General features: G+C 40.8%; 1 protein-coding gene across 1 annotated transcript; it reads left to right on the top strand.

Annotated features, from left to right (window-relative positions):
- Positions 1–1100: 1100 nt before the first annotated feature.
- On the top strand, positions 1101–26349 carry LOC118562402 (talin-2-like; the record flags this gene model as incomplete). The annotated part of the gene is given in 23 exon segments (XM_036134776.1): positions 1101–1298; positions 3115–3212; positions 3794–3923; positions 5277–5429; positions 7160–7302; positions 8140–8267; positions 8417–8480; positions 8571–8675; positions 10569–10724; positions 12120–12221; positions 12621–12697; positions 14110–14290; positions 14430–14543; positions 14684–14792; positions 15250–15458; positions 16110–16208; positions 16349–16516; positions 18789–18923; positions 19072–19231; positions 21498–21664; positions 25147–25275; positions 25933–26046; positions 26236–26349. Coding segments are annotated over 23 exon segments (2991 nt in total), but the record flags the coding sequence as incomplete, so codon positions are not given.
- Between the last annotated feature and the right edge of the window lie 201 nt (positions 26350–26550).

The raw sequence follows: 26550 nt of genomic DNA, 5'->3' as shown, positions 1-26550 counted from the left end.
GTCGCTCTAATCCATATACATTTTCATTCAGAGCGCACCTCTACTGGATTGCTCGGCGATTCCCCGTTTTCAACTTTCAAATTGTGAATGCCAAACTAATCCTTGTAAAAATCTAGCAAAATAATGCGTCATCTTTTGCCGACAAACCAACCGTGAAACACTGGTGTACTGTACACCAGCGTCGGTTGCAGCAGAGAAGTGTGAACATGGCGAGCCGGTCAAAAAAAAAAAAAAACCCTCCCTCCAGATCTCACATAGGAACCAGATTCTGAGCGTCTGGGTCAGGGTCATGAACAAACGGAGCGGAGGAGAAGGCTGCATCTGAACGTCAGCAAGTGACCTGACCTGAGCTCCGACCTCCGACATCCCTGTCTCACAGCAGCGCTCTGTTCCCAGTGGTGTCACACAGGATGTCCTCTGTTCGAGATGTGCACAAACCCCTCTTGTTTCCCTTTTTCTCCGTTTGGATTGTCATCACAGGAGCGCTGAATCTTAACATTTGTAAATATCTAATTTGTAAAATTTACAAATGTTTAGGTGGAAAAAAATGTGGGTTGTTGCTGGGTTTATCTGTCGTGTAAAACATCGACGTGCCGTATGCTCGTCGCTTTGGCATGCGTAGTGGGCTGAACGTCCAGAGTTTTTAAACTAAACGCAGATTTTAAACATCGTAGGCAGGAGCGTTTCTAACTACTTTAGAAACTTTTGCTTTTTACCAGTTCAGACAGTCTGGAGTCAGTTTTTTTTTTTGTTTTTCCCCCGTCAGGGACCAGATGGGCCATCTCCAGAAAGTGATACATTTGCTGTCGGCTCTTTCATCTTATGAAGCACAACAATGGTTTCTCTGTCGACAAATTAGCACCTTCTCCACTTTCATAAAGTTTAATTGTTTATGACAGTGGAAGTGAGGGAGGTTTTTCTAGTGCTCCTGGGCTGTAGAACGCACACATTTATGCAAATAAAGTAGGAAAACGGAACGTTCTGCTTTTTTAGCTGTTTAAACGTGGAAATCGCCTCCCATATAATGCCGCATTTGGACTTATCTTATTTGGCTCGGTTGGTGCATTTGCCTGTCTAAAAAGCTCCCCTCTCCTCACCTGCGTTTGTCTGTCTTCTCATCATCCAGGCGTAGCTGCTGTCCCTGCCTACACCGCCAGCCAAGATGGTCGTGCTGTCGCTCAAAATCTGCGTGCGCCAATGCAACGTTGTGAAGACGATGCAGTTCGAGCCCTCCACAGCTGTCTACGATGCGTGCAGGATTATCCGAGAGAGGGTCCCCGAGGCTCAAACTGGACAGGGTGAGCTTTGCGGCGCAATCTGCAACATCTGCTTAGAAATAACAAAACACTCAGTTTTGTTATTTCAAAAAAAGCATAAAGGCATTTTTTTTTTATAAAAGACAAACATGCATACAGTGCTTACAAAAGTATTCGTATCCTTTTATGATCACAGTTTTGTGTTTTGCCTATTTATTTTTTGGAGGAGGGGTTGTGTTACTATGAACTGTGCTCTAAAGTCTGTACAAATAAAGATCAGCTGCAATCACAGCTGTCTTATAGGTTTTGTGTTTCTACCAGTTTTGTACATCTACAGACTGGAATTTTGTCTGTTCGTCTCTGCAAAATAACTCAAGCTCGGTCAGATTGGATTAAATGCATCCAGAAAATTTAACGTTAGCCTCATCTGACTAGCACACCCTGTCCCACATATTTGCTCTGTCCCCTAAGTGGCAACTTTTAAACACAAGCTTTATTTCTTTTTTCTTTCAACTATGTATTTACTGACCTCCATGAAGACAAAAGTGGTGGAGATTATGGCTTGTAGTTTTTGTGTCAGTTTATTCTCCACCTGAGCTGTGGATTTCTGCAGCTACCTCAGTTACCATGAGCTTCATGGCTGCTTCTGGTTGATGGTGGATGGCCATGCCTCGATAGGTTCGCAGTTGTTCTGCAACTTTTTCCATTTGCTGATGGTGGATTAAATGATGCTCAGTTAGATGTTGAAAGTTTAAGGTATTGTTTTATAAGCTGACTAATAACTTTATATGTAAACTGTCTGCTGTGGTCATGGGGCTTTATGATGGCAAGGAAAATGTATTTGTATAGCACAATTCAGTACAGAGACAATGCAAAGTGCTTTACATGATTAAAATATAGGAAAAAAATACAATAAAAGCAAGTAGGAATAAAATGTAGAAACAAAATAGAACATTAAAAACAGTTGGACTAAAAAAGTTGAACTAGTGATGTTTCAGTAGAGCAGTTTAACTAGAGCAGTCAAAGGCAATCCTAAACAATTGTGTTTTTAATGTTGTGATGCTGTTTGTTCGCTAATGTTCGCTAACAAGGAGAACAGATGTACTTTTACTTGGATGAATGATAAGGTGATTTATGAAGGCAACTGGTTGCACTGGATTTTAAGGGTTTTAAAGTAAAGGGAGCTGTATATAAATGTAGAAATACTTCTTTTCTGTAGTAAAGATTTTGATAAGTCCCGTATAATTTTCTTTCCAATTTTCAATCACTGTGATTGTGTCGTGACAAAAAAAGGAGGAGTTAAAGGTAAACAAAAGCTTCTGTTCTTGATTTTTATTTAAAGAACATTATTTTAATAAATAAAATACACAATACTTTACAGATGTTTTTCTGTATTTTTTTTATTTCTTCCAATTACTAATTTGAATCTAATTCTGTATTTAGACCATCTAATGTAAATGCTTTGGATTCTGATCAACATGTTTGCTTTTCATTAGTTCGGCTATAAAATCTGAAATTCTTTCCGTAACATCCAGGACCACATGTTAGGGCCTCATCAATCTTCGCTTTGCCCTTTTTCACTGTCATGTCAGACTTATTTGTTCCACATGGCTGCACTAAAATCTTCATTCCCTTCTTGCTCTGTTTAAAAAGGTTTTAGTCTACGAGCCTTTTAATAACAAAATTCTTGGGTAAATTGACCCAAATCTCATTATCTCTTTTAAACTTGAGCTAGTTGTGTGTCTGAGCTTTATTCTGTGATGTTGTCAAGATGTTTTCTGGTGCTGTCCTGTTTTTTTTTTTTTCTTAATTATTAAATATCCTCTAAACTTCTGATGTTTGTTCATCTCTGCTCCAGCCTCGGATTACGGCCTCTTCCTGTCCGATGAAGACCCCAGGAAAGGGATCTGGTTGGAGTCTGGAAGGACCCTGGACTATTACATGCTCCGTAACGGGGTAAATACATCAGTCTGTTTAACCTGCACCCACACAGGGTAGAGCTGCAATCATGGCGTAAGTTGTTTGCTTTGAACATAGAGCGAAGCTTTAGGGAACTCTTAAGCGAATGTTATGAAACTGCAAACACACACAGTCAGACAGACAGTTATCTTGGGAGCTTTTTGTGAGTCAAACACAAGAGATGGATGTGTGAATAACCTGGACCAACTCATCAGCAGTCAGTCTGTAAAAGCCTGGCTGTGGTTGTTGCGCTCTTAAATTGGTTCCCCTCTTGAAATTCACCAAAGGCAGCCCAGGTAGGAGGCGTGACTGTGACCATTTATTGTGAACCAAATCTCACCCCATTGTTGTGACTGGAAGGGGAGCAGCGGGCCGTGATAGGCAGCCGTTAAATAAGGTTTCCAGGCTTCTGTTCTTCTCTTCGTGCAACCTGGTTGCAAATGATCGTTTTCCTCCGCAGCTTCAGCTCTCTGTCCCAGTGCTGCTGAAATGTACCCTTAAAAATTCATCTCTACTAGTTTTGTAATTTTTAGCTGCTTTTTCCCCTCTTGTTTTCTTTCTTTTTTTTTTTTGAACAGGATATTCTTGAATACAAGAAGAAGCAGAGGCCCCAGAAAATCAAAATGTTGGATGGAGCCGTTAAAACAATCATGGTGGATGACTCAAAAACTGTGGGCGAGCTGCTTGTGACTATTTGCAGCAGAATAGGTACATCATAATCGTCTGATCTGCATTCCTTCTCCCCTTTCAGCAGATTGTGCTTTAAAATTGGATTTTGCAGTTGAGCAGCATTGGTTTTGCTAAGAGTAAAATCTGATCTGAACTGCTTTTATTGCTTTTTTCCATGCAGATTCATGACATTTACTGTGCCTCGCAAAAGTCCCTTCACCATCCATTTCATACAATAGTTTTTTTTATTGCCGTTTGCTGCGATAGACCTACACAGGTATCAGATAAATGTGAAGTGGGAATAAAACCATTCATGGTTTTTCTAAAATTTTTTTTTTACAAATGAAACTGTGAAGTGGGGCAGGTATGCAACCCCCTAATTACGCTGATACCCCTAAATAGAATCCAGTGCAACCAATTAGTTTTAAAAATCATCAGATTAGTAACCTGACCTCAGTCATTTAATCCAGTGTTAAATCAGAGTTTTGTTAAAGAACATTTGTGATGGAACGGCATCATGAAAACCAACAAACAGGTCAAAAAATAGAAAGGGTATGACCCAACCTCACGCCAAAATGCCCATAGTAACTCTGGAGGAGCTGCAGCATGAGTGTCCGGATCTGTGGACAGGATTAGCCATTAGCCACGCCCTCTTCAAACCGGGCCTGTATAGAAGACTGGTGAGCAGAAACATGTTGTTCAACTAAAGCAGGGAGAAGGTCTATGCAATGTTTGTCCCAATGCATACAGGATAATCCTAGAGGAAAACCAGTAGGAGGCTGTGAAACATATTAGGCTCAGGCAGAGGTTCATCTTCAATCAGGACAATGACCTTAAATATGCAGCCTGAGCTGCTATGGAATGGTTTAAATGAAAGCATATCCATGGTCCTGGTCAAAGTGCAGACCTGGATCCAATTCAGAACCGGTGCCAAGACTTGAAATTTGATGTCCACTGGCACTCTCCATCCCTGAGCTTTAGCTGTTTTACAAAGAAGAATGGGCAAAAATGTAACTTAAGACGTGGAAAGCTGGTAGGCCTACAGCGATAATTGTGATTCAAGTTGGCTTTCCAAAATATCGTCTCATTCCCAGACGTTAAATCGTAAAGAAACTAATCTTTGAAGTTTTTTTTTTTTTTACTTTTTATTCCATTTCTCAAGTATGTACTACTTTGCTTTTGATCTCTAATACATTGGGAGGTTTTGGATTTTCGATTATTGCGCTCTTCTTTGACATGACAAAGTAAAGAAAAAGTTCAGAGGGGATGAATACTTTTGCAAAGCATTGTAAGCGACAAATGGCGCTGAAAAAGTCCTATAAATCGATTCAGGTGTGTGTAACAAAAGTACCAGACTTTTTTGGAACTATATATTTTCCCTTTTGATCCCAGGAATCACAAACTATGAGGAGTACTCTCTGATCCAGGAGACGGTGGAGGAAAAGAAAGAGGATGGTATGGGTACGCTGAAGAAGGACAGGACACTGCTGCGGGATGAGAGGAAGATGGAGAAGCTGAAAGCCAAACTGCACACAGACGATGATTGTAAGTTGGAAAAGAACAAATGAACTGGCATGGAGAGTTTTCCCAACTAAATGAAGTTCATCTTTAGCAAAATACATGGATATGAGAATAACTCTGTTAACTTAGTGGCAATTTGGTGAAGTTCTCAGTCATCCAGGACACTACAGTCTTAAGAGCTTATAAATAATGCACCTGGACTTCTTCTCTTGAAGATGTTTCACCCCTCCTCCAAACAGCTTCTTCAGTTCTGAGCAGGTTAGGAGTAACAGGCTTAAAAGCTGCAATCAGAACAACCAGACCAATAGAGCTGTGAGGGCCACTAATTGGGCCGGCAAGGTCACATGAGTCACCGGCCCTACCTGCTGGTCGGTTTAATCTTTGCACCGTTATTTCATGATCCAAACATGTCGCCTTACAAGGACCTGCGAGCTTGTTTTGGTCGCGTCTCAAGGTGTGAGTGGTTATAAAACCGCCTGGAGAGAAGAGTCACGGCTTGACTGTAGGCACGAGAAAGATGACAGCTAGTCATGGTTTTTCATGCCTTGTGTGGACTCAATCAATCAATCAATCAATCAATCAATCAATCAATCAATCAATCAATCAATCAATCAATCAGCTTTATTTCTAGAGCACATTTTAAAAACCGCATGGGTGACCAAAGTGCTGTACCTTAAAACAAGAAAAGGTTAAAAAACAAGTTAAAGACAAACAAAACATACACGCACAACACCATGAGCTTAAAAACCATGGCAAGAGTATTTTTTAAAATGCCATATATGACAAGATCAACCACGTATTAAAAGCCAGGAAATAAATGTGCGATTTTAAAAACAAGAAAAGGCCTGTCTGATACTCAATGGTAAGTTATTCCATAATTTAGGAGCAGCAACAGCAAATTCTCTGTCACCTCTGAGCTTCAGCCTAGTTTTAGGGACCGTCAGCAGCAGCTGATCTAAGGGATCGGGTTGGGCAGTAAGGCTGAATCAGCTCACATAAATATGATGGTGCAAGGTTGTTCAAACATTTAAAAATGAATAACAGCTTAAAATTTATTCTGGAGTGGACAGGGAGCCAGTGAAGGGACGCTAGGAAGGGAGTGATATGGTCGCGCCTACAAGTCTGAGTTAACGAACCAGCAGCAGAGTTCTGCAGAAGCTGCAGACGGGGAAAAGAAGTCCGGCTAATTCCTATATACAGCGCATTACAGTAGTCAAGGCGAGCTGTGGTAAAAGCGTGGACTAGTTTCTCCATGTCAGGTCTTGCTAAGATTGATTTCACCTTTGCTGTTTTCTCCTTTCTGAACTAGTTGATCTGTTGTCCTCAAAAGAGTTTCTTTGGGCTTGAGAGTTAGATGAAAGGAATATCATTCCGGTTTCCAACACCCTTCACTTGAATATGGGAGATGTAGGCTACATGTACAGCGCTTACTATTAGTTGAAGCTGGAAAGCTCCCCCATGAGGCCGCGTTCAAACCTCTCCTTCCGATAAACACTCAGGAGTCTGATCTGTATTAAAATATGTGATGAACACATAGCTTTGCCTTTTCCAGGGAATGAATCTGTGCTTTGCATTCCACATTGATTTTGACCAAACTGACTTTAACGGTATGGGAAAAGTTGCAGATTGTTTTCCTTTTTATAGCGCGAGGTAAAACTAAAAGTAAAATACCGGACCGTTAAACATGCTATTCAGCTGTAGAGTACTGAGAACAAGTCAAGCAAATACACTCAGTTCCCTTCATTTGTTCTCAGTGAACTGGCTGGACCACAGCAGAACATTCAGAGAGCAGGGCGTGGACGAGAACGAGACCCTCCTGCTTAGACGCAAGTTCTTCTACTCGGACCAGAACGTGGACTCAAGAGACCCTGTCCAACTCAACCTGCTTTACGTACAGGTGAGGTACCTTCACGCGTTGTCCTTTTGCGCTGAAAGCGGTTCATCATTTGTGAAGCAGCAGTCTGTCAGTCTAAGGAACAAAGGGAACCTGTTGCTGGTTTTGAAACCAGCATGAAATTAGAAATGTTAATGGGGTTGCCAGTTCAAAGCCACATTCACGACAGACTAAAGTTTAAAGTGAGAGTTGCCCAAGCTGAAAAGAGCCACCTCCACTCGCAGTTGGATTACATTAGAAGTGCTTTAATGAATCGGTAACAACAAGTGATTACTGACAAACTCTACTGATCAATGACAGGATTGGAAATAATTATAAAGATTTGTGCATCTTAAAACCTATCCACTCAATGGATGGTACTAGTTACAAAAAATATAAAAAAGCAATAAAACAGTTGGTCTTGGCATGCTGCGATAGCACAGGGGTAGTGAGCATGACGCATATACGGAGGCCTTGCTCCTCGACGCGGATGTTCAGGGCTCGATTCCTGAGGTCTTTTCCCGCATAACCCCCCCAACCTCCAAAACCCCCTTTCCTGTCAGCCTACTTTGTGAAGAAACAAATCCCTGAAAAAAAACAAGCAAAAGAAAAACATTTGATCTTTTCTTCAGTAACATTTCTTCAAAAGTTTCCTTTAGAATCTGCAGACCATAATTTTTCTGTTGTTGTTGTTGTTGATTATCAAAATTCATATTACTGGAAAATAGAAAGGTGTAAGCTTTTAATGTTTATAAGGCAACACAAAAATGTATTCGGGCTGTTTTGGGACAGTGTAAGACAGTTGACGCTTTCTCAGATTATTTTCTTTAACTAATTTAACCGCTTTGTTGCGCTAAACAGGCACGAGACGACATCCTAAACGGTTCCCACCCAGTGTCATTTGACAAAGCCTGTGAGTTCGGAGGCATCCAGGCCCAGATCCAGTTTGGACCTCACATAGAGCATAAACACAAGCCTGGATTCTTGGAGTAAGTAGTTGTCTTCATTTGATGCTTTCTCGGGGTTAAACCGTTAAGATTTAGGAATATAATAAATATGTTAGAATTTGAATAATAAAAACTGTAAGTCATCTTCATTAGAGGAATTTCTGCCTGTAATGTATTTAATTTCTTTGAAGTCTGAAGGAGTTCTTGCCCAAAGAGTACATAAAGCAGCGAGGAGCTGAGAAGAAAATATTTCAGGTGTGTTAATTTCATCCTCAGATTGTTGTTTTTCACTTTAACGATTTTGCATTAAGTGATAAGTTGCTCAAAACAAAATCACACCTGCAGGAACACAAAAACTGCGGAGAGATGACAGAGATCGAAGCCAAAGTGAAGTATGTCAAACTGGCGCGGTCTTTGCGGACGTACGGTGTCTCCTTCTTCCTCGTCAAGGTAAGCCTGAAGCTTTGCCTTTGCAAAAAGATCCTAACGAGCTGCAGGAAATATTCTGAAATGCTTAAATGGAAGCACAGAGAAGCAGCAGAAGTCTGCTGCAGGCGGTTCAGGTGGCGCTGGAAGGCAACGCATGCTCTCAGTGCGGCAGAGGTGGTTTCAGAGCGAGCATGGAGAGAGAGAGTGGATGTACGATAGTTGGGCACGTTGAGCAGGCAGAATCCAGGGGATCACGGCTTTGTGGAAACCTTTACTTCTCATTTATCTGCTGTGACACTGGGCTCCTAACACGGTTTTGTGTTGTATAAAGATGATCTCTATTTAATCTTAGGGTATCGGTTTGCAAAAAGGGATTTAAATTTTTTTTTTTACTTTATTCACTGCAAAAAGGGAACTAAAAGTAAGTCAAATTTTCTTGAAATTAATGTATTTTTCCTTGATTTGAGCAGGTAAATAAGACTATTTGCCAATGGAGTAAGATTTTTGCACTTAAAATAAGGAACAACTCATCTTTTTTCAAGTGCAATTTATCTAATGATCTTATTTTAAGCATCAAAATACTCATTCCATTGGCAGATAATCTTATTTACCTGCCTAAATCAAGGAAAAATACACAAATTTCAAGAAAATTTTACTCACTTTTAGTTCCCTTTTTGCAGTGTTCCTCTAGTATTAACAATTGATTATTTATTGTTAGAAAAAAGTTGCTTTATTGCCGTTCCATCAGACAGTTTAACCACTAGAAAATAAGGGCAACGATTAGGCATAAAGAATTAAATCAATGTTGTTAGATCTTCCAAATGTAGCTCACATGCTGCAGTTTCCGCTCTGCCTCTTTATTCCTCCCAAAAAATGACACAGAAATCTGAAAGTGTCCTTCAGCCTCTTGAACAGTCTAGCGTCGTGTCTCCTCTCGGCTTTGCCGCGTCTGAACCCTGAGGGTGCAGCAGAAACAACCCTGGAAAACTTCAGCCCGCAGCCCCTAACCTTTAACTCTCAGAGGCCCGTGGAGAGTTTATGGTCCCTGCAGGACATTTGCACACCTCACCTCTCTGCCCCTCACGTCGCAGCCCATCACATTTTCCCAGTCTGCCCCCCCCCCCCCCCCTCGCCCCCACCCCCCGCTTCACTCCCCCAGAAGACGTTTGCTCTTTTACACACTTAGGAAATCTTTCCCAGCTGCTAAGACTGATGAAAACCTGTGCCGGTAAATAACTGACAAACAAGTTAATCTTTAACGATGAGGTGTAGTAATTTATTTATATTTTTTTGCTTGAATCTGCATTCAAACTGTCTAGTTCTTTTTCTCAGGTAAAGTAGTTTATACCTAATCTCTGGTTCAGGAGTGGCTTAACGGCAGGAATGTGACAGTTGCTGTCCATGTGAAGGACTTGAAGCGCTGACTCACACCTTGGCAATCTCCCAGAAACTCTCGATTTGGCAAAATTATCTCCAAGCTGCGTTATCTTGGATTTATTTATTTTTTTATTTTTTTTTTGTACCTTTTAAAACCACGTCTTTTGCTTCCACTCAACTGTCTATGAATATGTTTGGATGCAGTAGTCTGAACTGCAAGCTTTTATTTTGTGATTATGTGTGCCACGACATTTCTGGGTAAAAAAAAAAAAAAAGAATTGTATTGGTTTTAATTTTATACTCACAATTTCTGAGGAACTAAATTTGGGGTTTTTACTTGCCGTACTAATGAGATTAAACGGAAACAAACGCTGCAATTTATCATTCTGTGTGCCTTTACACTTCTCATATTTTGAATTGAATAAAAACTTTATCTGCTTCTAATTTGTCAAGAGGCGCTGTGCATCGGGTGTAGTGTTTGAAGCTTAAACGTTATCTACGGATGCGTTTGGTCTAAGTCGAGTCTTTTCACTGCAGGAAAAGATGAAGAGCAAAAACAAGCTTGTGCCTCGGCTCCTGGGTATCACGAAGGAATCGGTGATGAGAGTGGATGAGAAGACCAAAGATGTGGTTCAGGAGTGGCCGCTCACCACCGTGAAGAGGTGGGCCGCGTCCCCCAAGAGCTTTACGCTGGTAAGGCCGCCGCACTCAGTCTGGAGGAGAGAAGCACAGTCAGCCCGGTGGTTTACAGGATTTCGTGCTTAGTTTTGAAAAGTGTAAGAGAGTATAGAAAATAGTTTTCCACGTCAGGAGAAGAATAGGGGAAAAAAAGAAAACGGGGTCTGGAAAAGAATCGAGTTTCCAGACATCGACGACCTGAAAGAGAACAATTTTACATTTGTATTTCAAATACCTCCTTTATATGTTCAATTTTCCCACATCAAAAAGTTTCCTTTATCTTATTAATTATTTGGGTGTTTGAGTTACTGACAGGAAAAATGGGGATAAAATCCGACAAAAAAAGCCAATTTTTGATGGTTATTCAGCCTGTAGACCTTCTCAGATCAGGGTTGTCAGCGGCACATGTGGTTCTGCCTATGGGGCTGGTTCAAATGCTGCACAAATTCAGTTATTTGGGTCCTTTTTATATGTAGAAAAAGGTTATCAAAAACTTGTTTAGAGATAATCCAGTCTATATTATTCAAACTTTAGTCTTTTAGATTACCAAACAAAAAAAGTAATTAAAACAAAACAGTGAAATACAAACTTTTACGCTGCTGGATCGGACGCTAACTTGTCTCTGGATTTGTTAAGCACACAGATAATAAACCCACATTTGTTAGGGTTTTGTGCTCAAATATCCCAAATATAAAAAAAAAACAAAAAAAAACCGTATGGATGTATTTTATGTTTTTTAGTTTTAGACTCTTAAAAAAAAGATGTAGTAACCCTGACTGTTACTTTTGCTCTGCTGCCACAGAAATGTTTTTTTTTTACTTACATGTTCCAAGCCTCTTCCTCCATTTGTCTCCTTCAGTCACTGAACAAATTATTCTCTCTTTTCTGTCAATATCTCTCCTCTGTGTCACCCAGGAGTCCAGCAGAAAAAAAACGGCGTTTCAGTCTTGTAGGATCTCTGTCGCTGGCTAATTGACACGGTGTAATATGTGGCGGCTAATTTGTTGGAGGGCTTAACCATTCAGGCTGGGTCTATATGTGTGTCGCTGATTTAGACGTCATTTAGCTTCTCTCTCTTAAGCCTTTTTTAACATTTTAGATGGAAACATGCTTAAAAAAAAAATAGAAGCTGCAGCCAAATCATTCCCCAAGGAGGCTGTTAGTTTTCCGGTATTAAAGTTTACCTAGGGAATGCCTCTCGGGCTAATCTAACTCTCTGCGTGCCGCCGCAGCTTCGTATCAGCCGGCACATTGTGCGGCGCTCATCTGAGTCGAAGCCGTCTCCATGGATTCGCATTAATCCTCCCAGAAAATCCTCAGCATGTACATCGTGCACGCTCTGCTTTTTGGCTGCTACCTTTTCCGCTTCACACAAATCGCTTGTCCCCCTCCGTGTCTGCGTTTCTGCAGGACTTCGGGGAGTACCAGGAGAGCTACTACTCGGTGCAGACCACCGAAGGGGAACAGATCTCTCAGCTCATCGCCGGCTATATTGATATCATCCTCAAAAAGGTGAGACACTTTTCACTGCCGGCGCCTAATGGTGATGATTCAATATTCTCCCCAGGGCTACATGTTTTCAGCTTGGGGGATGATTGATGGAAAGCATGCCGCTCTGTCAAACAGATGTACGTAGACGAAAAGAAGCAGAGGAAGGCTGGCTTTCTGTGGGGCTGATATGCAGCGGGAGCTCTTAATCTTAAACCTAGAATGTAACTTTTTAACTAATAAAATGTATTTTTTTTTTTTTATCTGAAATGTGTATCTTGATACCGGAATGTGTGATGGAGATGTTTGGGTGGCAGCTTGAAGATCTGGCATCATCTCCTGATTTATTTTCCTCCATACAAATACACAGAACTCAGCTAAGCCTCAGCCTAATCTCCTGCTCTTTTTTCCTCTTTCCTGCAGAAGCAAAGCAAGGACCGTTTTGGATTAGAAGGTGATGAGGAGTCAACAATGCTGGAGGAATCGGTTTCTCCTAAAAAGTATGTAAATCAGACCAGCAAACGCCTTTTTTTATATATACATGAAGCCTGGTTTGTTATTTGCAGCTTTTAACAACTTTGCCCTGTTGGGGACAAATAATGATCTTCGGATTGTATTCTGTTGTACTCCATTTTTAATAAGGACATTATACTGGTGTTGAGCACATAAAGAGCATACAAAGCTTTGTACACCTCATTCTAACAACTCACAGTTGAAGCGTCCGTTTATCATCCTGGGAACACATCATTAGCATTATTCTTCATTCGGTGAGATGAATATTACCTCATCTAGCCCAAGGTTAAACTGTGTTTTTCTGTCTGTTCTAGGGTGATAGTTTTCCCACTTTCAGCTTTTTGCTACATTTGTGAAAAAAAAACAATGCTGTTTTTTTTTTTTTTCCCAGCTGCGCCGGTGCTAAAGGCAAAAATCTGTAATGCTGCAGAAGTATTGCACACCCAACTTTGCAAATCTATTCTGCAGCAAAACAAACAAGCCTTCGTTTGCTGAAGGTGGAACGATTTTGTCCAGTCGATCTGTATCACGTTTGAGCTCTTTGTAGCTAATGTGCACAATCCATACTGGCTCAATGTGATGGGAAATGTGTCCCGTTAAAAAAAAAAGAAAAAAAAAAAAGAAGGAAATCTAGAACAACAATCTTTTTTCTGTATTTGTATTTTTAAGCTTTGCTTCTTGCGGAAAACAAATTTAAAATAATTATCTGGCAAAAGCATTCACACCTCGTTAACTTTTCCACTATTTGTCACATTACAGCTAGAAACATAATTCATCATAAAGGGATTTTGTGTGATAGATGAACACAAAGTAGGTCGTAAATGTGAAGCGGAAGAAAATGGGCCCCATGGGCTTTCAAAACTGAATACAGTTGAAAATCAAAAAAGAAAAAAAAAAGGTGCTTGCCCTTATATTGAGCCCCCAAACTCAGATTGCTCTAAATAAAGTTTTTTACAACCAGTTGCCTTCAGAAGTCACTGCCTTGGTCCACCTTTGTGTAATTTAATCTTAATGAATGCAGTTTTTCTTTGAAGCCCGTGCAAGTTTTTTTTAGAGAACATTGGTGAACAAACGGCATCATAAAGCGGAAGAAACACAAGTAAGTTACGGGGAGATTTACCTTACAACAGGGGAACTACCCTAAAGATGCAGCTGAAGCTACGATGGAAAGTGTATTCTCATGTTCGTCTGACAGAGCGAAAATCCTGACCTGAATCAAACTGAGAACATTTTTCCAAGACTTGAAAACGTCCATCTTTGTGTGTTGCATTAAACTTGTAAGAAAGTCTGAGCGTGAATCCTTTTGCTTGCCACCGACAAAACACATTTCTCCATGAACGTCGACCTAAAACATCATAGACACTGCGATGCTGAAAGTGTACATGCTTTGCCTCTGCAGGTCAACGATACTTCAGCAGCAGTTTAACCACGTGAGCCAAGTGAACGAGAGCTCCGTGGCGGTGCCAGGGGTGATCCGCTCTGGCTCGATCGGCACAGAGTCGCTCAGCATGGGCACCATGCCGTCCCCGCAGCAACAGATCACCATGGGTCAGATGCACCGCGGCCACATGCCTCCGCTGGTATAAAATGAGCGTACAGATGCTGCATGGCGTCTTTACAGAGCTTCACTGAGTTTTCCAGCCATTGTTATTAGATTCTGATAAGGTAAGCTAACACGGTAAGCTAATTGTTTTTTTTTTATCAATTGTTTGTATGCAGAGTTCAGCGCAGCAGGCTCTGATGGGAACCATCAACACCAGCATGCAAGCCGTTCAGAAGGCCCAGATAGACCTGGGAGAGGTCGACGACCCCCCTCCCCTGGGCCAGGACATGGTAGAGTTACTCTCTTATACTTAAAGGAAGCCTAATTGTGTAATTTCAGCAAACATCCAGCGATGAAACCTGCTAAACGTGCTCATGTGGAAAAAAATTATAAAAAAAAAAAAAATGTGTGCTTTGTCGTCTCCGTTCAGGCGTCCAAAGTGTGGATCCAGAACAAGGTGGACAAATCCAAGCACGAGATCCACTCACAGGTCGACGCCATCACTGCTGGAACGGCCTCTGTCGTGAACCTCACAGCCGGTGAGTGGCACAAGACGTCACGTCGGCTTTTTTGTTTTTATTTAACTGTGTCTGCAGCAGTTCTGCAAAGTTAGATTTCAGGGTCCAGAACCGCAAAAGCTTAAATGTAAATGTGAACAGATTTTACCCACATTTTTTTTTACAAGTGCATTTCAGGCGTGGTGTGCTCTGCAGTTAAAATTATTTGGCCAGTGTCTTTGGGTAAAGTAGAGCTTTTCCATCAGCCTTCTGTTCATTAAAAGCCGTGTAAAATCTGATCGTTCCCTCGTTATCCTGCTGTGGTTTGGAGAACGTGGTCTGGCAGCCCGCAAAGCGATTTCTTCATTTTCTTTTGCCTCATATCTTTTGTCAACTAAAAGATAACCCAAGCTCTTGAGCCAGCTTCCCACAAGCAAACCGTTTTGCGCCGCCTCCTTTACGTTTAACCTGATGTTGTCGTCCCCCATTTCCTCTCCAGGTGATCCCACTGACACAGACTACACAGCGGTGGGCTGCGCCATCACCACCATTTCCTCCAACCTGACGGAAATGTCGAAGGGTGTGAAGCTGTTGGCCTCGCTGATGGAGGACGACGTGGGAGGAGGCAACGACCTGATGAAGGCTGCCAGAACGCTCGCCGGAGCCGTGTCCGACCTCCTGAAGGCCGTGGAGCCGACGTCCGGAGAGGTGAGACAAACTTTCAAGCTTCGATCCACCCTCTGTTCTACCCTCATGCTTGAAATCTTGTCTCTCCACTTCAGATCTTTATGAAAACACATTTTTCAGACCGAAACGGCTTAATTATACGCGGCAAAGAGTCGCCCCTTCTTATCTGAATTCAAGCAGCAAAACAAACCCCTCGGCTGTTGTGCTTCAGACCTGATGTCAGACCACCAGCCTAAAAGTCTAATTAAATTTGTCACCCAGCAGCTGCATCCCAAGACAACTCATCCTCTCTTAATAATTCAGTCTCTTTCCTGGTCCAAAACCTAACCCAATTACGTAAACATCCTCATCTGCTTGCCTCCAGCAAACTGAAATTTCCTGGATGATCAAAAAAAAAAAAGAAAGAAAAAAAAATGGATGCAAGACCGCTTAAAAAGGTCCGTCCTGGAGCTGGTTTAGTACTGCTGCAGGGAAGAAATACAAATATGTATTCAGATTTGATGTTTTTCTCTAAATCTGTTGGTGTGTGATGGAACAAACAAGAAGTTTATATATAAAAACCAACCAATACTGAGATAGATGACTGTAATACTATCAGCATAGTGCAAGAGATTTAAATACAGCTCCAGGTTCTGATTGATTTTTGCCTCTTCTGTTTGTGTGACCCTGCAGCCCAGACAAACGGTGCTGACGGCTGCAGGCAGCATCGGCCAGGCCAGCGGAGACCTCCTGCGCCAGATCGGAGAGAACGAGACAGACGAGAGGTTCCAGGTAATTCGTCAGCTTGCGTTTTCAGCTCACATATCAACACAAACCGTTGGCTCTGAGCTGTACTTTACGAGAACGACGTCTAAATAAGCTTGTGCGGATGTATGCTGACCCTCTCCCACTGTTTTCATCCGGCGTTATAGGATATCTTGATGAATTTGGCCAAAGCAGTGGCCAATGCGGCAGCCATGTTGGTGCTGAAGGCCAAGAACGTGGCCCAGGTTGCGGAGGACACCGTCCTACAGAATCGGGTCATTGCTGCCGCGACACAGTGCGCCCTGTCCACCTCCCAGCTTGTGGCATGTGCAAAGGTACAACAACAGGATCCACTGTGATAGTTTACAACATTCTCAAAAAGGGAAACTTAATTATTATGTAGAGTAATTCCACACGGGGATCCTATGTACTCTTGAAAAGGATGGACTCTATCATTTTGGGAAAAAGTTTCAGTTTCTATACATATCTTTATATTGTGACGATGGTCTGTCTCATTTGTTGGCTGGTTACAATTCTTTGGGGTATTTAAGTTACTAGCTGATAAATGCAAATACTCGGTTATCAGCAACAACACAATGCCATTGCTTCTTTGGCCTCTTCTGTCCCAGTTTAAACTATCCGAGGTTCTTGAACTGCATTCGGTTTAAATACCAAAGTATTTTCCTGATGCGTCTCAGTAATCCAGGTAGAAAATTGCAAAAAGAAAAAGAAATTGGATATATTCTCTGGACGGGTTCTTCTTTGTTGAAACGTTCCATCTCTTCTCTGAGCGATGACTTCAGGCCGTAGGTAAACTCAGCAGTGCTTTAAGTGCGACAATCAAAAGCCTGATTGTCCTCTTTTTAACTTATTTTGCAGAGTAATAAAATTCCTTCTTTCTGTGATGTTAAAGTATCACTGATCAAAACTCGGGGCATGAAGGATCTTTTAATTTAGGACAATCTGGTCCAGATTAGTCTGTATAATTTCATTCATCTAAATTTGTCCAGATGCCAAAAAAAACAGTGAAATAGTCCTTTACAACACACCATATTTTAAAGTTAGCTTCAGCAATGTATTTTAAATCTGTTAAAAACTTGGTTTAAGCATTTATTCCTGTTGATTTGATGGGGATTAACAAATAGAATTATACTAAGAGCCAATAAAAGCATTTGTTAAAACAGAAATGTCATTCTATATGCGTCGCATTGTGAGAAGTCTGCCAACTCGTCAGTTGTTGGGCAGACAGTCATTGACACACTTCAATTTAATTAAATTTTATTTATATAGCACCAATTCATGATGCGTGTCATCTCAAGGCACTTTACAAAGTCCAGTCACATTGAGGGTAAGCACCAAAAGATCACTGATGCACATATTGGCTGTTCTGAGTGCTGTAGCCAACCATATAATTAGAAAGTTAAGTGGAAGGTAAAAGTATGGAAGAGAAAAAAAATGCACAAAGGGGATAATCCCGATCTTGGGAGGATGTGGTCAGTGCTTCAAGAGCCACTACTCTCAGCTTTATCCAAAATATGGGCTAAAAAGTTGCCTTTCTTTCTTGTGTTAAGTCACTCCTGAACCAGATACAACATTTTAAGTATCTTTCCTGGAGAAGGAAAATAAGGAATCAGCTGTCCCTAAGTAGAAGTGATGTATGGGATAATTTCAAGTGGAAGATGAGACTCACCAGACCGAACAATGCGGACCGACTGCAGACTGCTAATAAGGCAATCTGGGTTGATCTCCTCCGTGACACCCTGCAGTAAATCATTGCAAAGCGGATCTGACCAAGTATTGAGCACAACTACTGTGCAGTGTATGCACATACATTTCTGTAAGTCAATATTTCTATGTTAAAAATCTGTGTTTTTTTTGTATTGGTCTTGTATAATAATCAAGTTTTTTCTAAAAAAAATAATTTTGTGTTTTCATCTGCTAGAAGCCTTAATCTTCTAAATTAAGTCTAGAAACGCATCGCCCTCTGGGTAATGAATCTTCATTAAATGAGTTTCACTTTCTGATATGAAATACAGAAATAAATTAGGATTTCAAAGCTGTTCTAATTTACTGAGAAGCACCTGTATGCTAACATTGCATAATTGACTAGGGTTTATTAATATTAAGTAGACTTGGGTGTTAAAATTTCCTGCAAATTATTTTTGCAGGCATGATGTTGCTCTGGTGTACCATTAAACACTTTGTGTTTTTCCTCGTTTCTCTAAACCCTAACCGTACAGCCCTCAGGTGTGTAATTAGTTTTAATGCCCTGCAGGCTCTCAGCCGGAACATTTTCACTTATCAACGGCACTGCGCTGAGATTATCTGCTGAATCACGCTCAAATCATAATTTCTTCTTTTTTTTTTTCTTTTCTTTTTTTTTTTTTGGATTGTTGATTTGTTTCCCTTTTTAAACTGAAAAAGTGGATCGTTGGGATCAAAACGAGTGGACTGTTTTGAGGAACATTCAAAAGATGAGTTTAAATGTTTTAACCGGAGGATAATCGTCCACTCAGCGATGATCACTTGTGCCCCTGCTGGTGACAGAAGTTAAATATTACCTTTTTTGATAGTTTGAAAACACTTCTAACCCTGTGGTTGTTCCAGGTGGTGAGCCCGACCATCAGCTCCCCGGTTTGTCAGGAGCAGCTGATCGAAGCCGGGAAGCTGGTGGACCGCTCGGTGGAGAGCTGTGTCCAGGCCTGCCTCTCGGCCACCGAGGACGGGGAGCTCCTCAAGCAGGTGAGCTTAATTCATGGACAGATGTGCGACAAATCTCCACTCTGCTTTGGTTCAGTTGATTCTTTTTTTTTCTAGCATTACCCAAACAGACCTTAGTTTAATTTGCTTAAAAGCCGAACCGGTGATGTTTTTGTATGGTGTGCTGAAGGTGAGCGCGGCGGCGGGCGTTGTGAGTCAGGCCCTGGCAGATCTCCTGCAGCATGTGCGTCAGTACACGGCGAGGGGCGAGCCGATCGGGCGCTATGACCAGGCCACAGACACCATCATGACCGTCACAGAGAGCATCTTCAGTTCAATGGGAGACGCAGGTGAGTCTACAACTAATACAAGATGTTGTAAAGCACAGAATTGCAGAAAAGTATATAAAGATGTATCGACTAAGAATGCGTCTTGCATCTGAAAAGCAGTAATTCTAGATTGGATTTCCATGAGAGGATGTTTTTTTTTTTCTCCACTTTTCTCTTTGCGGTATTGCTCTATTGTTTGTAGTTTGGGCCAAGCTTCATTTGTCTGACAGATGGCCTCGAGTTTGTCGGACAACCAGCTGCGGATTTTTTTCTTTCAAACATGAAAATCTGGTAATCGACCATAATGTCAGTTTTTGGGGTTTGCAAATTTTATCCTTATATTTATCCCCTGAAATTATCTGATTACCATCAAACCTTTCCACATTAAAATGCAACTTGGCAAGGCAAAGTTCTGCTGTTTTCATCTTGTTAGAGGGGAGAGGTTGTCTTCTGACAATCATTCAGAACAAGACCTGCTTGTTGAGTCCCTTCAGAGCTGTAAGAAACAATGCCGCGCTGAAATCTGTTGCTCGTTTTTTTTTTCCACACTTGCAGTTGGATTTACATAATTTTAGAATCCTCTAACGTTCCTTTTGTCCTCATTTGTAAAACGCTAAAACTAAAAGAAAGCATTCTTGTTTATATAATAGAATATATACCAGTAGTATATATTATTACTTTATATTCAGTCAGGCCTGGGTGACACGGTCAGTCGTTTTTTCCTGTTAAATGTACACTAAACATGCATTTTATTTTCTTTAAAGACACTCTTTGTGTTTTTTTTTTTTTTTCAATCTATTTATGGACCACAGTAAAATCGGATAAAAAGACAACACTGCTGTTAGTTTTTCATGCTCAGGTGATGTTTTCTTGTCTTATTGAGGAAATGAATCTTTCAGACATATTTGATAGATATAAATATCTTGATTTGCCCATATGGATTATGTTTATTAACGTTTAAGACTTTTTTTAGTGCATAATCTGAATGTTCGTTTACAGAACATTCACAAAGTTTGCGCAAACCCCGACTAATCAGAACCCTTGGTTTGTAGTTTCTGAGTGATGCCTCGTTGTGGCTTTGCTCCCATCCCGGCCTGTCTTCGCCTCAGCTTTTACTGACACAGTGATGTGTTTGAAGTGACTGTTGTCAGCGGAAAGCACAGAGAAAAGCTGACAGTCGTGTTAACAAGTCTGACAGCAGAGAAAGACCAGTGGGAAGAAAGAAAATGCGCAGAGAAGGTTCTCGGCTTGGAGGTCAGCTCGGGCAAATGGATCGGCCCGATAAGAACGGTGAAATGTCTGTTTTGATCTGCTGCGACATGTTGGATTAAAACTGCCTCTCATGTTCTACCTGGTAATAAGAAAGAGTTTTAACCCAAAATACTTTCTTTTTCTACCCCTTGTGCAATGCATATTGGTTCAATTTTCTGATAAATTAGATTTTATTCAGCTTTACCAGATGCATAGCTAGATGAGATTTGTTGCAATGGCTCAAGAAAAGTGCAAAAACCAAGCAGCTTCATTTTGTATGTAACATTTGCAAAAATACAACAAAACAAACCCTAAAAAATTTAGAAAAGGGAAAAATATGTATGAATAATGGCAGAAATGCTAAAAATTGTAATCATACAGTAAGTTGCTGAATGTGAACTAAATGAAAATTGCATAAATTGTATATAGAAAGAAAGGCAGAGGAATGTTGCGCCCCTGGGGCAGACCACTAATCGGTGTCAGGTGAGAGGTGCAGAAGCGGGGGATGTGTGGAACCTGGCCGTCCCCTCCACAGCAAATACGTCAAACCAATTATCTGTTCAATTTAGTAAGTAAAGCTTTTATAATAAACACATTGATTAGATTCAGTAGTATTTCTGTTAATTTGGACAATTAACAGAAGGAAAACCCAATAGAGACGATTCAGATTTCACACAAAACAGATAAAAGGGGGTCTTTACGTGTTAAATGCTTTTGATACATAATGTATTAAAGCATTTCATTCACAAGTTCCCTTATGGCATATACTGGGACCAATGCAGTCGTTTGTGGTCAGCTATGTGCAAAGTTGCAAATTAAACCGAAGACTTGGGGAAGTGTGTGAAGACATCAGAATGTCAGTATAAAAAGTCTGAGGAACTAAAAATTTGGCGCCAGAAAAACAGAATTTGACGCGATCCATTTTAGAATGAGCATCGTGGTTCTTCTTGGCATGGTTTGGTTACTGTGAACATTTTGACTTTTACTTCACCCCGTTCTACTTCTCCGTTACCTCTCCCCCCGTGTCGCCCTGCAGGAGAGATGGTGCGGCAGGCTCGGGTTCTGGCTCAGGCCACGTCGGACCTGGTGAACGCCATGAGGTCCGACGCTGAGGTCGAGGTGGACGTCGACAACTCCAAGAAGCTGCTGGCAGCTGCCAAGCTGCTCGCAGACGCCACCGCAAGGATGGTGGAGGCAGCGAAGGTGAGCAGCCTGGCGGGTGGAGCCATCTTATATTAGTGTCTTGTTTTCTGTGGTAGGTAGATGTCAGATTACCTGACTCCGCCTGATAGATTTGCTCCGCAAACCTTGAAAGCTCGCGAGATCAGGATGGTCTCACGAGGCTAGATGTCAGAGGCTCTAGATACAAACCGCATGTAGCACTAAAATAAATCAGCAAATCCAAAGGGAAAAATGTTTATCTCTTAAATTGTTTTTCTACATTATAGGCTGAGAGGGATGTTTAGTGACTATTGACCCCATGTCCACCACTGGAGAAACATTTTGAAACATTCTTTAAGTTTTTAAGCAATACTTCTACATTTCAGTGTGTTTTTAAGGCCAACCTAGCCTCTAATAGGTTGACGACAGTGGTGACATTTTTCAAAAGCCAGGTAAAGGGCTGAGCTCTGCTTCTCTGACCTTTCTCTATGACAGCAAAGAGAGCAAAGACTCAGAGCCGGGAACCACAGCAGTAGTGTGGGTTGTTGCAAAAATTGGACTGAGAAGTACACGTATAGGCACTGAATTCTGCTTTGTCCTGTTAGTGGCTCCTCGGTTTCTTGATAAAAGATGACATTTAAAGCATCTGTTGGTTGAAAAAGAAAATACTGCAACAACATAAAGTTTTTTTTTTTTTTTAGTTGCCAGCTTAAGAAAGAGGTACTTAAGGTCCCTGCTCAGTGTAAAAACATCTGGGATTTGTTTTTATCATTTTCTAAGTCTGGATGATTATAAAAAAAAAAGAATTTGTCTGGAAATGTTTTATTTTTTTCAGACTTTTTAGGCAAGGCAAGGCAAATGTATTTGTATAGCACAATTCAGTACAGACACAATGCAAAGTGCTTTACATGATTAAAATATAACAAAAATAAAACAGAAAAATAACCTTTTGTTTACTAAGGACGAAGGTCTAATAGTGCCTGATAAATACAGTGGTTGTTATATTGATTTGTTTAGACATGCTTTATCTGTATTAGTATTTTGATTTTAACAAATTGACTGAATGGACACTCATTCAAAAATCAAAGAAGGATCTTTTCCCTACTTGTTTGGTCTCTATACAACTGTAAAAACAGATTGAACTGGTTCTTAAACTAGATTTTGATTGCCAAACGAGTCATTAAAACTGCTGTTTTAGGAATTTTTACAAAATCTTTAAGATTTCAATGTTGAGAAATGATTAGGTCTAGTATACTCCATTCCTTAAAAGTCCAGAAGTTATAGATTTTAAAATGGAGCTAAGTTTGCCCGGATGCCACAAAAGTGGTTAAATGGCCCAAAACCACACTATGAAAATAAGAAGCCATGTGCTGTTTCTTTCTTTGTGGAACATGTTTCTTAATAAGACCTCACGGCTGTTAGTTTTTACTCAAATGACACCAGAAGTTTTTGTTTTTTTTGTTTTTTTTAAAAGTACCATAAATGTTTTATTAAAAAGTGACGTCTTTGAAAGTGTGGATGTTTGTAATGGAAAATGTGTAGGAAGCCTGGGGATGGTTGGTCTGTTGTCAGATTTTCCTATTCAAAACGCATATCTTCAGATTAATTATTACCAATGAAAATGTGACAATATATTTAAATCAAACTATACATTTTATCAATTGATGTTTCTCTAATTATCTCTAACATTAATCTTTGCGGGGGAGAAGACTTATTATATAAGTCTTATATCATAAATAAAAACAATAAGTGCAACATATGCAGAAATAAACTCAACCCGTACGGCCTTTAAATTCACACTCTGCTCTTTGTTACGCCTCACATTATCAGAGCAGCAAGATTAAAAGTAAAAGAGAAAAACCAACTATCACCAAGTCGTCTCCCCCGCTCTCCCATCCATCTGCTCTCTCTCCAAATCAGTCTCATTATCTGTCGACTGGACCGCGCTGGTATTAATAACGCTCCTCTTCCTCCATGGAAATGAAAAGATGCCCTCCAGCTGGTTAGCAGAGCTTGATGCCAGATTTCTCGCCATCACAGCTGTAAATTTAGCTGCGTTAATGGAGGCGGAGGCCAGCCGTTGATTTGGCAACTAATTATTAATTTAATTCACTTCATTAATTTCTCTGTGGTGTCTTTTAAAAATGGTGTCAGGTTATGATGTGTTTTAGTCTGTAAGCGAGCAACTTTGGAGGTTTTTTTTTCTCCATGAGGAACTGTTGCATAAAATTGGGATGTTTTTTTTTTTTCTTTAACACTATGGCTTGTCAAACAATATATATATAGTGTTGAAATATTGCTCTTGTTCGCAGTGGAATACAAAATTACCCTAATGATGCGTTGTTATGGAATGCCGTGTTCTCAGTTATTAACTTAATAGCTGCATGCTTTTTCTACGGCGGCAGGAAGCTTTTAAAGTGTTAGCTTACGGTCAAAAAACATTCACTGGATGAAAACAAGAAGAGAGGAGAAGGGACGGAGCTCTTAATATTAATAATTATGTCTAGGTTTAACAACTGTAAAGAGGGTATTTTTTTTTTTTTTTTTACGTGGTAAAATGGTAATAATCTAAACGACCAACTAAATAACAGGATTACTAATATAGAAATGCTGACCACCTATAAAGTCTCTTTGTATTGGTAAGGGCTCTTTAAGCTTGAATTAATGCCTGAATGGATCAATGTGGTTATCCCTGTTATTCGAGCGTCTTTTTCTGCCACTGTTTTCTTCCACTTAACTTTCTAAATTATATATTTGGATACAGCGCTGAACAACTGTTGTGTAAGCAGTCTTCTTCATGATTGTCAGACATAGGCAAGGCAAATTTATTTGCGTAGCACATTTCAGTACAGAGACGATGCAAAGTGCTTTACATGATTAAAGTATAGGAAAATAAAGCAGAATAAAAGCAAGTTGGAATAAAATGTAGAAAATAGAAACTAAAAGAAAATATTAAAAACCGTTGCACTACAAACTTGACCTAATGATGTTTCAGTAAAACAGTCAAAGGCAATCCTAAACAAAAGTGTTTTTAAAATTCTTATATTGACCTTGTTTAGTATCCAAATGTTGAATTGCACATTTCTGTAAATAAAGCCTTAAGATTACTGCACAAAAAAACCCCACTGCAAGCATGAGTGCATGATTGAAGGAGCCCTGAGGGATTAATTCATGCAACATCACAGTTATTATCAGACTTCTTGGACCTGGACGCAGATCTTATCAGACCCTAAGACTATTTATGCATGCTTTAATATTTTATTATATTAAAAAAAACTGTAAATACTAAGTCTGTTTCTGTCTCTAAAGAAATTTCATCATGATAACATGGTGACAATAAAGATTCCTGATTCTTTAAATTGGCAGAGAAACTTAAATAAGTCCTATAGCTGTCCGCCACAATCATCACATAAACAGAAGTGCATTCCTGAACTATATCCCTCTCCTTTTTAAATACCGGAATGACTCAACTTGTACATGATAACCTGAGATGCGCCTTGGTGTGCCAACGTGTGTGTTCTCAGGGCGCAGCAGCGTACCCAGAGAATGAGGACCAGCAGCAGAGACTGAGGGAGGCTGCTGAGGGGCTGCGAGTGGCCACCAACGCTGCGGCTCAGAACGCCATCAAGAAGAAGCTCATCAACAGACTGGAGGTCAGCGAGGCAATTTCAGCCTGGAGAAAAAGCAAAAAAAAAAAAAAAAAAAAAGTTTAATTATCAGTTAAATACCACTGCTTTCTTACCTAATATTCATCTCCACCGTTTTCTGTGACTTGTTTGACGTCCTTATAGCGTGTAACCTTTGTGAATGTGTGCATGTTAATCCCATTTAGAAGGGAAGGAGCAGCGTTGCGCTTTTGAAGAAAACAATAAGAGGGAACGTGGTTTCTGTAGTTGTTCATCCCCAGAACATGGACTCTGGTTGGGGGGAAAAAAAATCACATTTTCTCTTAGAAAATGAATTGTGTGGGCATGCTCCGCTGATGTAGGGGTAGTGAGAACCACCCATGTACCCCTAGCCCTTGACGTGGCTGACCCGGGTTCGATTCCGGCCTGTGGTCCTTTCTTTCCCCTGCCCTCTCTCTCAAACCCCCTTTCCTGTCAGCCTCTAAAAAATGAGCCACTAGTGCTACAAAAAAACCCAGAAAAACATCATTAGAAAATGAATCGCGTGACGTTTCCTGAGACCTTCACACCGCATATTTAGTGCTAGAGCTGTGAACTGGCAGTGTTGATAAGACGGAGATCCGGATCCAGATGCCTGCCTTTTGATTGCGTTTTTACATGCGGATATTTGTTTGAACTCCTCAGAACGCCGCCAAGCAAGCTGCGGCTGCCGCCACGCAGACCATCGCTGCTGCTCAGAACGCCGCCGCCTCCAACAAGAACACAGCAGCTCACCAGCAGCTGGTGCAGAGCTGTAAGGTGGGCATTAGAGCCGACACGCATGCACCTTTCTCTGTCCTGTCACTTAATAAGACTGTTTTGCAATGTTTCTGTCTTTTATTAGCCGTTTGATTTCTCTCTCTCACAAAATTCTTTGCTGGAGGATTTACAAACTCAGTTTACACTGAGCTTAAGTTGTGATTTTGGGGGCGGTATGTGCCACTGCAGGCTGTTGCAGACCACATCCCGCAGCTCGTCCAAGGAGTACGAGGCAGCCAGGCCAAACCGGAGGACCTGAGTGCACAGCTGGCCCTTATCATTGCCAGCCAGAACTTCCTGCAGGTACAGCAAGCTTATGGCCCCAGCAGCTCTCACTTCAGTTGCCTGAGGAACCCTTAAAACTTCATATTCCCCAAATAACATCAGTCCTACATTGGGAACCAGGCTGAAGTTATAAATAGTGCTTATGTCACGGGAGGACCCATTAAAGTAGGCCTGTAACCTGTTTCTGCTTAAAGAAACATTAACGACGTTGTGAAAACA

Source organism: Fundulus heteroclitus, unplaced genomic scaffold, assembly GCF_011125445.2.
Source record: "Fundulus heteroclitus isolate FHET01 unplaced genomic scaffold, MU-UCD_Fhet_4.1 scaffold_909, whole genome shotgun sequence".
Lineage (NCBI taxonomy): Eukaryota > Metazoa > Chordata > Actinopteri > Cyprinodontiformes > Fundulidae > Fundulus > Fundulus heteroclitus.
This window is presented reverse-complemented; position numbering and strand designations above follow the sequence as displayed.